General features: G+C 43.7%; 2 protein-coding genes across 17 annotated transcripts in view; one reads left to right on the top strand and one right to left on the bottom strand.

The window, feature by feature from the left end:
* tgfb2 (transforming growth factor, beta 2) overlaps positions 1–1,674 on the bottom strand; it is an 86,587-nt gene extending 84,913 nt beyond the window's left edge. For 5 of the 12 annotated variants that reach the window (XM_061819594.1, XM_061819593.1, XM_061819588.1 and 2 more), the window contains exons 1-2: positions 831–990; positions 119–426 (exon numbers count right to left, since the gene is read on the bottom strand). In XM_061819594.1, the coding sequence (XP_061675578.1) occupies positions 119–426; positions 831–876 (354 nt within the window). In that variant the 5' untranslated portion in view covers positions 877–990. The other 7 variants (XM_061819590.1, XM_061819591.1, XM_061819599.1 and 4 more) reach the window with 7 other exon arrangements.
* Positions 1,176–14,127, top strand: part of LOC133500638 (uncharacterized) — a 16,623-nt gene continuing 3,671 nt past the window's right edge. Inside the window, exons 1-2 of one of the 5 annotated variants that reach the window (XR_009795001.1) lie at positions 1,176–1,277; positions 7,303–8,487. Coding sequence is in view for 4 of the 5 variants with exons in the window: in XM_061819604.1 (XP_061675588.1) it covers positions 12,448–12,469 (22 nt within the window). In the remaining variant the exon portion in view is untranslated. Of the gene's footprint in view, positions 1,278–7,302; positions 8,488–12,080; positions 12,470–14,127 lie in introns of those variants that run through there. The other 4 variants (XM_061819604.1, XM_061819605.1, XM_061819606.1 and 1 more) reach the window with 4 other exon arrangements.

The raw sequence follows: 14,127 nt of genomic DNA, 5'->3' as shown, positions 1-14,127 counted from the left end.
CTTTGTTAAATAAAAGTTCAGGAAGCAATTAATTGAAGTGGGGAGTTTTCATTAAATGGTTTTAGGCAATATTTGAACTTATCAGAATTCTTCCTTTTACTGGTATTTTGATAATTACCCTTTCCTTCCTTTCCAACTGCTCCTGTCTTTCCTTTGCCTTCACCTTGTCCAGTTCTTTGTTTTTCATCAAGATGGTGGTTTTGCTCTTGAGGGTTTGCTTCCCCAAGATTTTAGCCATTGCTTCTGCCCAGCCAGCATTAGCAATGCCTTCTTTGGCCTCCTCCTCCTGATGTCCATCTTCAACCTCCAAATCGTCTCCATCTATACTTCCCTCAGATTCTCCATCAGGTGCCATTTGATCATCACCCTCCACATCTGAGTTAGTCCGTTCATTTGTGTCCTCCAATCGAGAGTCTTTATAATCTGCTGAATAAGAAATAACTTCATAACTCCTCTGGACAACCACAGCTCAATTACGCTTCTATACAAATTCAACTCTTAGCTTATTTGTCACGTGTTTACTGTAAAATCTCAATGTTGTTTTCATGTAACAATCTTGAGGTTCCCAAGCTCTTTATATTTGCGGATACTTAAAAGTTATGTCTTCATACTGGGAATGGTTGGTCAAGTGCTAAATATGGGAAACAAATGTCGCGATATTTTCTAACGTCACATCAAAGAACGTCTAACCTGAAAGAAAGGAGATAAAACTATATTCTTCACAAATTCGGTAACGATAACATTAGATAGTTAATCTAGAAGCTGTTTTACACAAAATTGTCACAATTAACGTATCATTAGAAATGCACTCGAACAATTCAATTAGATACCGATATCTTCCATGGCCAGGATATGCTTATCCGCCACAGCGGTCATTGGAGAGTAATCAAGAAATGGGTCCGAGTGCAACTACCAACTGCGAAAGGTTCCTCTTCCACTTCCTCTGTGTGATTCGAATGCAGACCGTGTTCGGTCCATTACCGGCACCTACTGGACTTTAGCTAAAACTACTCATCAAGAGGATTCGCAATATTAACGCGTTTATCTTTTTGTGCGGATGTTTACGGAAGTTACTTGTAGCCACGCTTCCATACAGATCAAAATAAAACTTGATCAAACCAAATAATATTGTCATGTTTCTTCTTACGGAGTCCATAATGAGTCACAGCTCGCTGGTTCTCGCGTGAATTCGATGTGTCCCGATAACTCAGAAAACAGGTAAGAAAGAAAACGGAACAGTGAACAAGAACACCAGCGACCCTCGTGAGGATCAGTGGGTAAGAAATTGGATGGACTGATTTGTAATATTATCTATCCATGTTGGATTATTAACATTACCCATCAATCTTCAGGACCGCTTATTCTCACGAGGGTTGCGGGAGTACTGGACCCTCTCCCAGCCATCATGGGGGAGGAGGCGCGGTACCCCCTGAACTGGGTACCACCCAATTGCAGGGCACATAGCAACAGACTACAGCCGCACTCACGATTACACTAGTTAGTGGAAATTTCCAAATCTCCAAACGCTTTCGTGATGTGGGAGGAAACACGAGTGCCCGGAGAAAACTCACGCAGGCACGGGGAGAACATGCAAACACAACACGGGTGCGGCCGCGATTCGAACCCCAGTCCTCACAACTGTTAGGCCGACCCTCTAGCCCAGGGGTGTCTAACTCCCTTTGGTCTGCGGGCCGAATACAGCTTAATTTGAGATCAAGCGGGCCGGACCAGTAAACTCATTGCAAAATTACATAGAACTAACAATAAGCCCACTTTTTTCCTTTGTATTAGTCACTCATACTAATAATTAGTGCAAAGAATGAGTAAATTATCATGTTTATTAACAGAATTTTCCTTTTACATTATGAACAATATATTATGAACAAGAGAATAACATAAGAACATAAATAAAGTATGTGCAATTTTAACAACACTTTTACACAGTTAAACATATATTTAAGTGTGTTGTACATAAAACTGATCACAGAAATCGTAACAATGTTCCAAAAACATTTAGTACCAGCCTTGTGGAACTTAAAAACACTGTTTTTCAACATCTGGAAAGCAATTTGAACAAATGAATAACTTTCACAGCAATTATTCGTCTTGCTTGGAATTTGCCCTTGAAACTTGACATCGTTTATCCTGCACAAGTGCATCAATATGAGGAATCATGTCCTGAGAAGCAGCCAATTTCAGAATATCATTCAAATGCTTATGTGTGAGCTTTGAGCGCAGCTTTGTTTTATTAATGTTCATTAGTGAGAAAACTTGCTCACAAAGGTAGGTTGTCCCAAACATGGACAATGTTTTAGCAGCTAGTGCTGTCAACGCGGGATAGCCTGGTAGGAGGTACTTGTAAAATGTGTCCAAGCTTACAGAGGCAAATCTGTCCTTCAGTTCTACATCACACTGCAAATCAATGATTTCAAGTTGCATGGCAACGGGCAAATCAGAAGCTTTGACTGTGAATGGTGAGCGAAAAACTGCAAAATCTCTTTCGAGTTTGCTAAAAACCTGAAATCTTTTCTCAAATTCCATCAACAGCCCTGAAATCTTCTCTTTGTACCGTTTCACGTCAGAATTAACGCTTGCTGCGCACATATCTTTTAAACAGGGAAAATGAGCACCTGCGTCTCCCATAACCCGAGCTTTAACTTGAATGCACGTATGCTGTCATAATACTGTTACGATTTTTTTGCGTCCCTGCAAGATTTTGTTAAGAATATCCAAGTGCTCAGTGATGTCAACCATAAACGCAAGGTCCTGCAGCCACAGATGGCACTGTTTTTCCTTAACAGGTTTCCCTTTTTTCTCCATGAATTGTCCGATTTCATCACGTAAATCAAAGAAGCGCATTAGCACAGCGCCTCTGCTTAACCATCGTGCGTTCGTGTGATAAGGCACACCATGGATAATGTTACAGTCACTGAGAAAGCTGTCAAATTGACGATGATTGAGACCTCTGGCTCGGATGAAATTAACAGTTCGGACAACCACCTCCATGACGTGATCCATTCTTAGCGATTTGCTGCATAATGCCTCCTAATGCAAAATGCAATGAAATGTCCAAAAATTACCTCCCTCATATGCGGCTTGTACTTTATCTCTGAACTTTGTCACAACACCTGCCTTTTTACCGATCATTGACGGCGCACCATCAGTAGCCAGGCTTACGGCGCGTGACCAGTCCGCTCCGACTCTGTCCAGCGCTCCGACGACGGAGCTGAAAATGTCCTCAGCTGTTGTGGTGTCGATCATCAGCACCAGCTCGAGAAACTCCTCTGTGACATTCAAAGTCTTGTCAACTCCACGAATGAATATGGCCAGTTGAGCGACATCCGTGATATCAGTACTCTCATCAATCGCAACAGAGAATGCCACAAATGACCCCACTTTGCGTTTTAGTTGGTGGTCCAAATCTGCAGAGAGTTCCGAAATCCTGTCTGCCACAGTATTTCTTGTCAAGCTTATATTGGCGAAAGCATGTCGCTTCTCAGGACACACAATTTCAGCAGCCGTCAGCAAGCAGTTTTTGATGAACTCTCCATCACTGTACGGCTTTGATGCCATTGCTATTTGGCTCTCAATTAGGTAGCTGGCTTTCACCGCAGCGTCACTGGCTTCTCGGCTCTGGGTGAAAACAGATTGCTGTTTCTTCAGACGTGCCAGCATTTCAATTACCTTCTGTTTTCTCAATTCTCCATGCAAACTGTTGTATTTTTCACCATGCTGAGTTTCGTAATGGCGCCGAATATTGGATTCTTTAAGCACCGAAACTTGCTGCTGGCACACCAGGCACACGGGTTTCCCATTCACCTCTGTGAACATATAAGAACATGTCCATTTTTCTTGAAAAATCTGACACTCTGTATCTACTTTTTGACAAAGACATTTCGCTGATGAGGGTGCGAGGCAAACGGAAAAGTAGATAATGCAATTGTCGCCAATAGACGCTGTACAGAGGTTCAATTTCACCAGGTCAAGGTGGTCCTAGTTCCGCCGCAGTGTTGCTTTCATGTTGTCTGCACGTACTAAAACACTGCGCCCCCTAGCGGATAATACAAGAACTACAAATTTTAAAGAAAATTCATATTTTTTTATACAATGCAGCTTTCTTCCCCGGGCCGTACCAAACCACCAGACGGGCCGGATCCGGCCCACGGTTCGTATGTTTGACACCCCTGCTCTAGCCAGTTTTATCTCTTGAATTATTTTTATTTTTTTTTTTTTTTTTTTTTTTTAACATTTTAGATTGGTTAGCACGGGGAGACGACACGAATGGAATGGGGATTTTTTTTCTCTCGTCCGGGTGTTTGTGTTTCCAGTTTCCGTGGGGGCGGGACATTTTTTTCCACACAATGGAACTTTCCGACCTGTCAATCAGGCTCCAGTAATAGCCAATCAGATAGACGCATTGTCTTAAACCCTGGCTTGACAAGCACCTCTCGCCACTGTCCCACAAGCAATGCTTGTTGCCATTAGCGTGCGCTTGGAAAAGTTAATGTTACAAAGACAATGGTCCCCAGATGGCCTTGAGGAACGTGCAATTCTGATGAAAGCTATCCTGCTAGGTTTTAAGGAGCCCGGTTGATTCATTTTTCAAAGCCTAAAACGCAGTTGACGCAGTGTTTATGATGGATTAAGGCTTGCGGAAGACCGCATGTACAACTAAATCTGGACAATATCAAAAAACAAGGCTGTATGTTCGAGGGTAAGTGAGGGAGAAGTATCTTCCCTGAGTTTGATTTAATTATGATCAGTGCTTTATACATTACAGGAGAATAACTTTCACTTAGTTAGTGTATCAATGACCTGCTGAATGAAGAGTCGGGTTAGTGATAAGTAAATGCGTGATGTCATGCAAGAGAAATGCTATTTGCCCATTTGTATCACATCAGAGACAGAGCACTGGATTCGATTACAAGCCAAGTCAAATGAATATACCCACTCACTTATAAGGACCACAATGATGTTACTCATGATCTTTCCAAGTAAAAAGTACTCACCCTGCTTTACAAGTGCAGTACGATTCCACTATTTTATCCTGTTGGATTTCAATACGAAGTTTGTGAGGCGTCAAACTTTTTTGCATCGATCACCAACATTTCGCTGTAACTCTAACATTGCGCCCTGCTCCGTCCAAAATCTTAATTCTGTGTACATATCCTTGCGTGAACTAGTTGAGACCTCTCTGTAGAACTCTCTTCGACATGTCTGATCCATTTGGCAAAAAACAATATTATCTAGAATATGCAATAGAGAATCGACTTGAAACATGTTCTGTTCAATCACCATTTTGGAAGATTGTTGGACATGGCTAAGGGGGCGGGGCTTAGGATCGCCACCAGAAAAGTTCAACCCGATCCGATGTACATATATATGTACGTTCGCTGTGTTCCTCTTCTGAGACGTCCATAGCGAACATGAACACTTGGCAACAATTTGTCGAATGCCACATGTTGAAGCATGGATGGAGATGTATCAGACTGGCCGGAAGTTTACAAACTATACAAGCATCCGCAATAATAACAAGGAGACTTTTCAGCACCGGGAGCGCTGTATTTTTCGGACTATAAGTTGCAGTTTTTTTTCATAGTTTGGACTGGGGTGCAGCTTTATTCTCCAGAGCGATTTATATGTGAAATTATTAACACATTATTACATCCATCCCTCCGTTTTTTGAGTCGCTTATCAGTTATTTTCACACTTACAACTGTAACGTATAACAACTGAGAAGGACTGAACAAAAATGCCATTGAAGAGAAAATCATATTCTGCAAATTATTTTAAATAACTGTTATGATGTTGCTAACCAGTGATGACAAAAGTACTTCTTACCATGAATGCGACTTGTCATACGTCGTTAGATTAAGGTCCATGCAGGCGTTGAGACTTCTGTCCATTTATCGTGAACTTAATTCAATTTTATCTGCCATCATGATGGTGCGATGGTGAATGGTTCTTGCCAACAAAGGCATGTCTTTTATTCGTTAGATCATCTTGTTTTTACGCGAAGTTGGCAAAATGTTTAATGGCAACATCGAGGACGAATGCTTTGGCATACTCCCCATCTGTGAATGTCTACTCACACCAGAACCCTCCCTCTCCACAAAGCCTGTCCATTCTTGTTGAAAAATTCGATACTCATCATATTTTTTTTTTGACAGACTTTTGTCCAAAGCATTTCCATAATTACGTAGTTGTTCCGACACGATCGGCGTTCGACCCGAAGCCTGTGGACTACGGCAACCTAACTTGGACGAACTGTTTCTGCATCATTGCGAGAGTGAATGATGGTGAATCCGCCATGGAGCTTTCTGGGAAGTCATTGGATAACTCGACAGTGTATGGGCTTCCGTGACAACCAAAACCATCCTGTCGGGATTCAGAAAAGCTGGAGTAGGCTTGTTGTAACTGCAACCAACGATGAGTCTGACGTAATCAATGGATAGCTTTCCAATTAAGGCATCTTGTGTGTCATGGAGGTCAGAGAACACAGGTAATAGGTGAAGTGTGAAGTTTTTTTCTATCGTTAATTTATCCGATTGGTCTGAGGACTGTGGTGACGTCATTGGAAACCTATCCATTAATTTCCCCCCAAAATGTGACTTATATTCCACTGCGACCTATATATGTTTTTTTCTTCTTTTCTATAGCTTTTATGGCTGGTGCGACATATAGTCCGGAAAATACGGTATTCTATCATGATCCTGCCGGTCCTACCCCTGGCTGTGCAGGTCCCCTGACACACCTGCAGTCATCAGGAGGTGCACACCTGCGCCTCATTCCCAGTAATTACCTGCAGTACTTATAGGACCCAGCGGACGGTGTGGCTTTGCCCGATCGTTGCCATTGATGCCTCGTTCCCGCACTTCGTCAACTCTGACCTCGACTCCCGGCGTATCTACCCCGTAAGCTTGACATCATTATCGCTGTTGCTCTCGTGGCCTTCCTGCCTGGTTACCAACTCTGGAATGAATAAATATATTTCCCGAACTGCCTCCACGTTTCCCGAATCGTTCATTTGGGTCCAACTCCGTGTTCCGGTTATGACATATTCATATTTGTCTTTAACCTGTTCAGGTCTGCCTAAAGGAAGAATTGCATCACTGCTAGCAACTTTGGTTAGGTATTGGGTGCAGTTGGACGCAACTCTTACCCTCCCTCACTCTGTAAGACTTTGCGAAGACAATACAATATTAAAGAAGGAATTAACGTGAAAGATTGAAATCATTTTTATTTTCACAAAACTCTATTACATGTATGATGAATCCAAATTGAGCATAACTTTTTTTTCAGGTTGTGGACTGGCGGATCCTTCATGAACCTGTTACTTATGCAGAGTGCACAGATATCACTGGGCAGCCTGGATCTCCAACAGGACTTGGACTCTCTCTAAGTGGTGTTCTTGGAGCTTCATCGGATGGAATCATCGCTGCCGGCTATACCGTTGAGCTCAAGTGCCCCTGGTCAGCCAGAAATGAAACACCCAGCCCAACAAGCGGCTGAGAAGAAGGATTTTTTTTTTTGACCATAGATGAGGTTACTGGCTCATTGAAGCTAAAAAGGGACCATGCTTGCTGGAACCAAATACAAAGCCACCTGTACTTGTCTTTGTCAGTGGTTGTCTGGCCTGACGGGCCTGACCTGCAGTAGCCGTGCCTCTTAATCACTTATCACACACTTATCCTCTTCACTGACTGGCCTTCCATATTTCAAATACACCACAGCACTTTGGGGGGGGGGGGGGCACTGAATCACGTGGTAGGGCCAATGACTGCCAGTCGGCGACCTGGCGTCTTGTCCACAGGGTTGCTCTTGGGTGGACCCCTGCTCCTCCTCTTCCATCCTCAAGAGTCCTTCACCTCCATATTGCAAACACAGTAATTGTAGGACATTTCTCTCTGTCTTTTTGCATGCACAGTGGTGTGAATTCACTTCCATGTGTCGGTAGGCACACACCCATGGGAATCTTTCACTGGTTGTGGTACTACTCACTTATTCCAACAAATAACTCAGGTATACACGAAGTGTTTATGTATCACCCCACTTATATTCTCATTCTATAGACTTCTATAATTCACTTAGTCAGTCCCACCCCATTCCAGTTGTGTAGCCAGGTTCACAATCCTTTAATTTGCATGCTTCTTCTCCTGTCCTTGTCCTGTCCTATCTTGTTCTTCATTCACAGGGTCTAGCACTACAGTCTCATGCATCCTCCATATGTAATATTTCTTTGTTGTTGATATGGAATCATTTGCTTTTCTCATTCTGTTTACAGTTAGCAGATTGCCTTTTTTTTCTCTCACCCCTCTAAAAATTTTGTTCTTTTGAACTGATTGACTCTGACCCTCAATAAAACGCAATTCTAATACTGTAATATCCGTAATTATGTGTCGACCCCTTTTAGAGTGGAGGGGGCTGGCTTAAGTGAGACTTGGCAGTGACAGAGGGTGCGTTCTTGCTAGTGAGAGTACGTTGTTGTTAGTGAGATTTCGGTGTACTCCGAGATTGCTAAAAATAAAATCGCAAATAAAAACCCTGTTTTCCTCATTGCCCTTACCAAGGGACGTTGGTGTCCGAAGTTCAGGTTTCACGGTACTTGTGTGAAGGTGAAGCTGGAATCCGATGATTGATATGTTGTTGACAGACTGTGAAGAGCATGGCCATCGCGAGTGTGTCACCTCGCACCAAAATCTGTGTGAGCCCGCCAAGATGGGGCTACGTTAAGTCACAACAGGAGAGGCGAGTGCCTGTCCGATGGAAGTCAGCAACCCTGGCACCACCCATGAACTGATGTATGCCACCATTAAATCACTTAAGTTCTCTGGCAAGGGTAGCTGGGAGGCTTATAGGGTACAATTTAAGTTGTTGGTTGATGCAGCGGGCTGGACAGAGGACGTGGACGCAGTGCAGTTGGTCTTATCGCTGTTGTCACGTCCCATCGGAACGAGAGTAGGACCCAAATGCAGGAACTCGGAAGACGCAAGGTAGTTCAAGAAGAGACATGTTTATTGTATGCAGAGGGAGGAGATCGAGCAGGCAGTCCGGTGCAGCAGCGGTAGTTGTGACGTCGGACGAAGAGAGCAGATGAGCGGACAGGCAGGAGTCGGTACACGGGAGAACAATCAACGCAGGCAGAAGTATCAAAGAAGTCAGGCTTACAAGGTTGGTGGGAGAACGGACGAAGGTCGGTACACACAGGTTCAATCAAAACATACGAACTGGCCCCGGCCAGTTGTCATCGCGGTCATATAAATCCATAGCATAATCAGGCTGCATGAGGCGCAGGTGTGCACCTTCCAATCAGCGCACCTGCGCGGACACCCGCACAGCTCATGCTGAAGCGGCAGGATCATGACAGCTGTCAGATGACGCCGCATCCCTCCTGCTGTTGCTAAGCCGGGAAGAAAGACACAACTACAGTTTCCTGATTGATACTCTGCAACGGCGTTTTGGCAGACTTAATTTGAGAGACTCTATATGCTGAAAATGTAACCACCTCGTGCGACAACCAGAAGAGTCGCATTGTTGTCTTGCTCATGAGATTGAGAGCCTTGGTCGGCGTGCATATCCTGGAAAGCAAAATATAATACAAGACAAATTGATTCGTGACCAGTTCATCCAAGGTCTCAGTCCAGTTGAGCTACACCTGCATACACAGCTCACCCACCCTGCAGGCCAGGGAGAGGCACTTAGTCTCGGTATGGAACGCATAGATTGGAACCAGCGGGGTGCTACAGACATTGCTGTAACCTGTTTCAACCACTTCATTGATAGCTGAACTGGAACAAAGGCCACCATGGCTGGAGGAGATGGTGTACACCCTGACAACCTAGCCCGGCATGAGGATGTAAGTGCCCGTCATGCATGCCCCATTGTTTGCTGGAGGTGTGGGCAACCCGGTCATCTGTTGAGGCAGTGCCCAAGGAGACTGGAACAGCAGGGAAATGAGAAGGCGTCTGTGTCATCTGGGCTATGCTTATTTATTAACTGGGATCTGCAGTCCCCTGATGTGTTGACTGTGAATGGGGACCCATACACCCATGACGAAGCTGTTGCTACAGTGGGTTGGATGGAAGTGGGGGACCCTTGCCATGTTCCAGTGCTGATCGGGAACATTTGGATCTTCAGGCACAATTGTGCGGACTGATGTTGTACTCGTAGGAACTATTCTGGAAAGAACCTGGAAAAGGTTGAGAACTGTGACTGGTGAGACACCTCTGATGGAGGGGAAGGAAAGATTTGTGTTTGTTGAAGGGGACCTTCTCAGTCTGGATGGCTGATGTGAGTGACCCATGCATACTGGGATGGGACTTCATGAAAGCCACAAAATGTGTACTGGAAATGGGAGCCGGGTTGCTCATTCTGCCGATCGGTGTGTCAAGCTGACTGTGCCCTCGCAACAGACTACTGCCATATTGTCCATCGCCACAGTGTCTGTACAACTGTAGGGGCGTAGACTAAGAGGGGAGGCAGAGTTATCGACCCCTTGACAGTCGCTGGTAGAACGGGTAGAGTCCCTTTGCTCCAACATGCCCTGTCCAGATGGTGAAGTGGAGCAACAAACCCCACTACCGCCATCGGCCGGACAGGCAGAGTTTGCTAGCCCTGCGATACCCACCACTGAGAGCGGGAAAGCACCATCCAGTCCTCCCATAGCAGCGGTGCATTCCCAAAGTCTGTCAACGGAGAATCGGACAGAGGCGAAATGCTTCATCTGGGAAAAATACTGCATCGACCTGGATGATGAGCAGCGGAAGCAGTTATAGCAAGTTTAAACTTGCACTGCTGTCAATCCCAGAGCAAAAATGTGCTTTCCATCTTTCTTACCTCCTTCAGTAAAAGTTTTGTTCTAGTCACCAAACAAAGCACCTCCTTGAGTTAATTTCACAATATATACATATTTTTTTCTGACCTTATTCCCAGTTTTGCTCATTTGCAGATTTCTCCGAATGAGTAGAGTTAAAGTTGTTTTTTTTTTTTTTTTTTTAAATTACATCTGCCTTTAGCCAACACTGTGACTGGTTACAGCGTCTGGCTCAAAATTCTGAGGACCAGGTTAAAATCCTGGCCCCGGCCATGTGGAGTTTTTTTGTTCTCCCCGTGCCTGCATGGGTTTTTTCTGGGCACTCCGGTTTCCTCCCACATCCAAAAAACAAACAAACATGAGAGCGTGGTTAATTGAAGAGTCTAAATTACCCATAAGTGTGAATCTGAAAACAGAAACACAGGTACGGAGAGAACATGCAAACTGTTAGGCCAACCCTCCACAGCTGTGCCAACATGCCACCTAAGAAGTACTAAAATGAAGAAAAATAGCTGTAAATTAATTTTTTTAAAAAACACATTGCCCCTGGGCACAATGGTCCAACTGGTTAGGCGTTAGCCTCACAGTTCTGAGTACCAGGGTTCCAATCCCGGTCCCGCCTGGGTGAAGTGGCTCTTCTCCCTGTGCTTGCATGGGTTTTCTCCGGGCACTGTAGTTTACTCCCACACCCCCAAAAACATGCATTCATTGAAGACTCTAAATTGCTCTTAAGGGGAATTTTAGATTGTCCAATTAATGTTGCATGTTTGTGGGATGGTGAAGGAAACCAGAGTGCCCGGAGAAAACCCACGCAGGCACTCCACAAAGGCGGGTCCTCCACAAAGGCACTCCACAAAGGCGGGTCCAGGATTGAACCCGGGACCTCACAACTCTGAGGCCAATGTTTTCCAGCCGCTCCACCATGCCGCCCTGGTTTTACTTATTTATTTTATAGCTAAGATAATTAACATATACGCAGGCACACATACATAACTTTGAATTAATCACCGATCGGTGGCAGAAACGTAAAACTTCCTGTGTGCAAGATTTTTGATTGGTGGATTTTATTTGACAGACAGTATTCTGCATGAAAACAATTTTGTTTTCTTTTTTATTTTTGGTGCAAGCAGAGTGAGTTCAGTTCCCACTGAGTGACTGGGTCAACGTGAATGCAAATTGATGTGCCTGTCTGTATGTGGACTGGGATTGGCTGGTGAGCAATGCAGGGTGCAGTCCACCTTTTGCACAAAGTCAGCTGGGATAGGGTCCAGTGCTGCGCAACCCTGAATAAGATAAACAGTTGTTGAGAATGGTTTTGCGTTTCGGCCAGTGTCATGTTTGAGTTTCCTTTGTCTGAATTTCTGTTTAAGAAAGGGACAGGTGGTGAGAAAGAAAGTCGAAATCTAACAAAAAGCCAGATCTTACAATCCTTCTACTCATGTGCACAGAGGAAACTAAACCGGTATTGCATCAAGATTCTGGTGATTAGAGCATGTGGGTCTGTGTATGGGTGTGACCTAAAGTTGCATTCTCAACAGGAAACATGCTCTCTCTCGAACCTAGTCAGAGACCAATCCGGAGGAAAGGTGGACATATCTTGAAGATTCTGTCCTTTAGGTTTCTGCACAGCAAACATGATGTGGAAGAAAAAACTAAGTAAGTACATCTTCACTGACTAAATCTGCACTGTTCGTTAATAGCTAACTTTGATAACATATCGGTAGAGTATGCTGTCTTCTTAGGTTGATAAATAATCTTTGTGAAATTGCCTCTTAATCAATTCTGCTTCACACTAGTTACTTTAGAAGCCCATGTTAATTAACAATAGAATATCTTGAAAATTTTACATCATATCCACCATTATTAACTTAGTTTGGCGGAGGATGTGATACAAAGCAACATTGCATGTTTGGTGGTTAAACCTGATCAACCAGTCTTTTAAGACTGCAGGGTATGACTGTTGGCAAAGTCAATAAAAAGCCATTTCCCTCTTTGGTGTTTGTATGATTGGAGACAATAATGATTCAACGTGATGCACATTGTAAAACATTCCACACATGACTGAAGGTAGTATAAGTGTCCACCTTGATCAAAGGCCTCCACCGATTTTCACTTTGAGAGCTCTTTGTTTTTTTAATGTTTTGCTTTGTACAGTAGTCCCTTGCGATACCACACCATTATTGGGGGTTCAGTGCATTATGAATTTCTCTTTATAGGTCAGTGTAGTGTAGCCACCTGTACATCTCTGATACAGCTGAGTTCATTGGCAATATGATTTTAATGTAGCAGATATTATTCACATAAGGTCAAATTAACTCTTATTCTTGGCAAAAATGAACCTTAATAAGTGATCTCAGACACCACAATCGCACAGCTGTAGACTGTTTGCTTTACAGTTCTGAGGACTGGGGTTCAAATCCCAGCCCTGGCTGTGTGGAGTTTGCATGTTCTCCCCGTGCCTGCATGGGTTTTCTCTTGGCACTCCGATTTCCTTCCAATCTCAAAAGCAAGCATCATAGGTTGATTGAAGACTCTAAGTTGCCCTTGGGTGAGAATTTAAGTGTGAATAGTACTTTGTTAATATATGCCCTGTGATTGGCTGGCAACCAGTTCAGGGTGTACCCTGCCTCCTGCCTGATGACGGCTGGGATTGGCTCCAGCACTCCTTGTGAGGATAAGCGGCTCAGAAAATGGATGAATGGAAGTAATCTCAACTTTTACAAGTCACCAGACTGCTTGGGGATATAAAGAACATGGCCGGAAAGTGCTGTTTAAAACACAAGCCAAAGTCAAAGTTTGATTAAATTCACAAATATTAACCTGAGTCTGAAAAATCTCTAATGCCCATTCCAAAAACAATGTCGACAGGAACAAATGCAAGTAAAGTGCAACATTTACCTGGATTTTCTACAACTCCAGTTCTGTAGTTAAAATCACTGCAATGGATTCTGGATTGCCATAATGCTTATCGCTGACAACATTACCAGGATCGTCAGTGTGTGGAACAGGGCTAATGCTTAAGGCAGGAAATTGGCTGTTCAGATCATGTCTGTATGGGCTGATGTTCACATCACTCAAAAGCTGAGCACACCTGCCTTTAAAAAAAATTATTTCTGTCAAATGTGGTGATGGTGACCTCAAGTGGATGAATAAAATACCTTTACCTCTCTAAAGTATCATATATTGGCATTGAATTGCACAAATGAAATGAATAAATTTATACTCTTATACTCTGAAATAAAAAAAGAATTGGTCACTACTTCACAGATGTCATTTTTTTCACAGGTTTTTTGGAGCATTACCCCTGTCATAAA

This window comes from Syngnathoides biaculeatus, chromosome 5, assembly GCF_019802595.1.
Source record: "Syngnathoides biaculeatus isolate LvHL_M chromosome 5, ASM1980259v1, whole genome shotgun sequence".
NCBI lineage: Eukaryota > Metazoa > Chordata > Actinopteri > Syngnathiformes > Syngnathidae > Syngnathoides > Syngnathoides biaculeatus.
The sequence above is the reverse complement of the archived record's forward strand: the minus strand, read 5'-3'. Positions and strand labels throughout refer to the sequence as shown.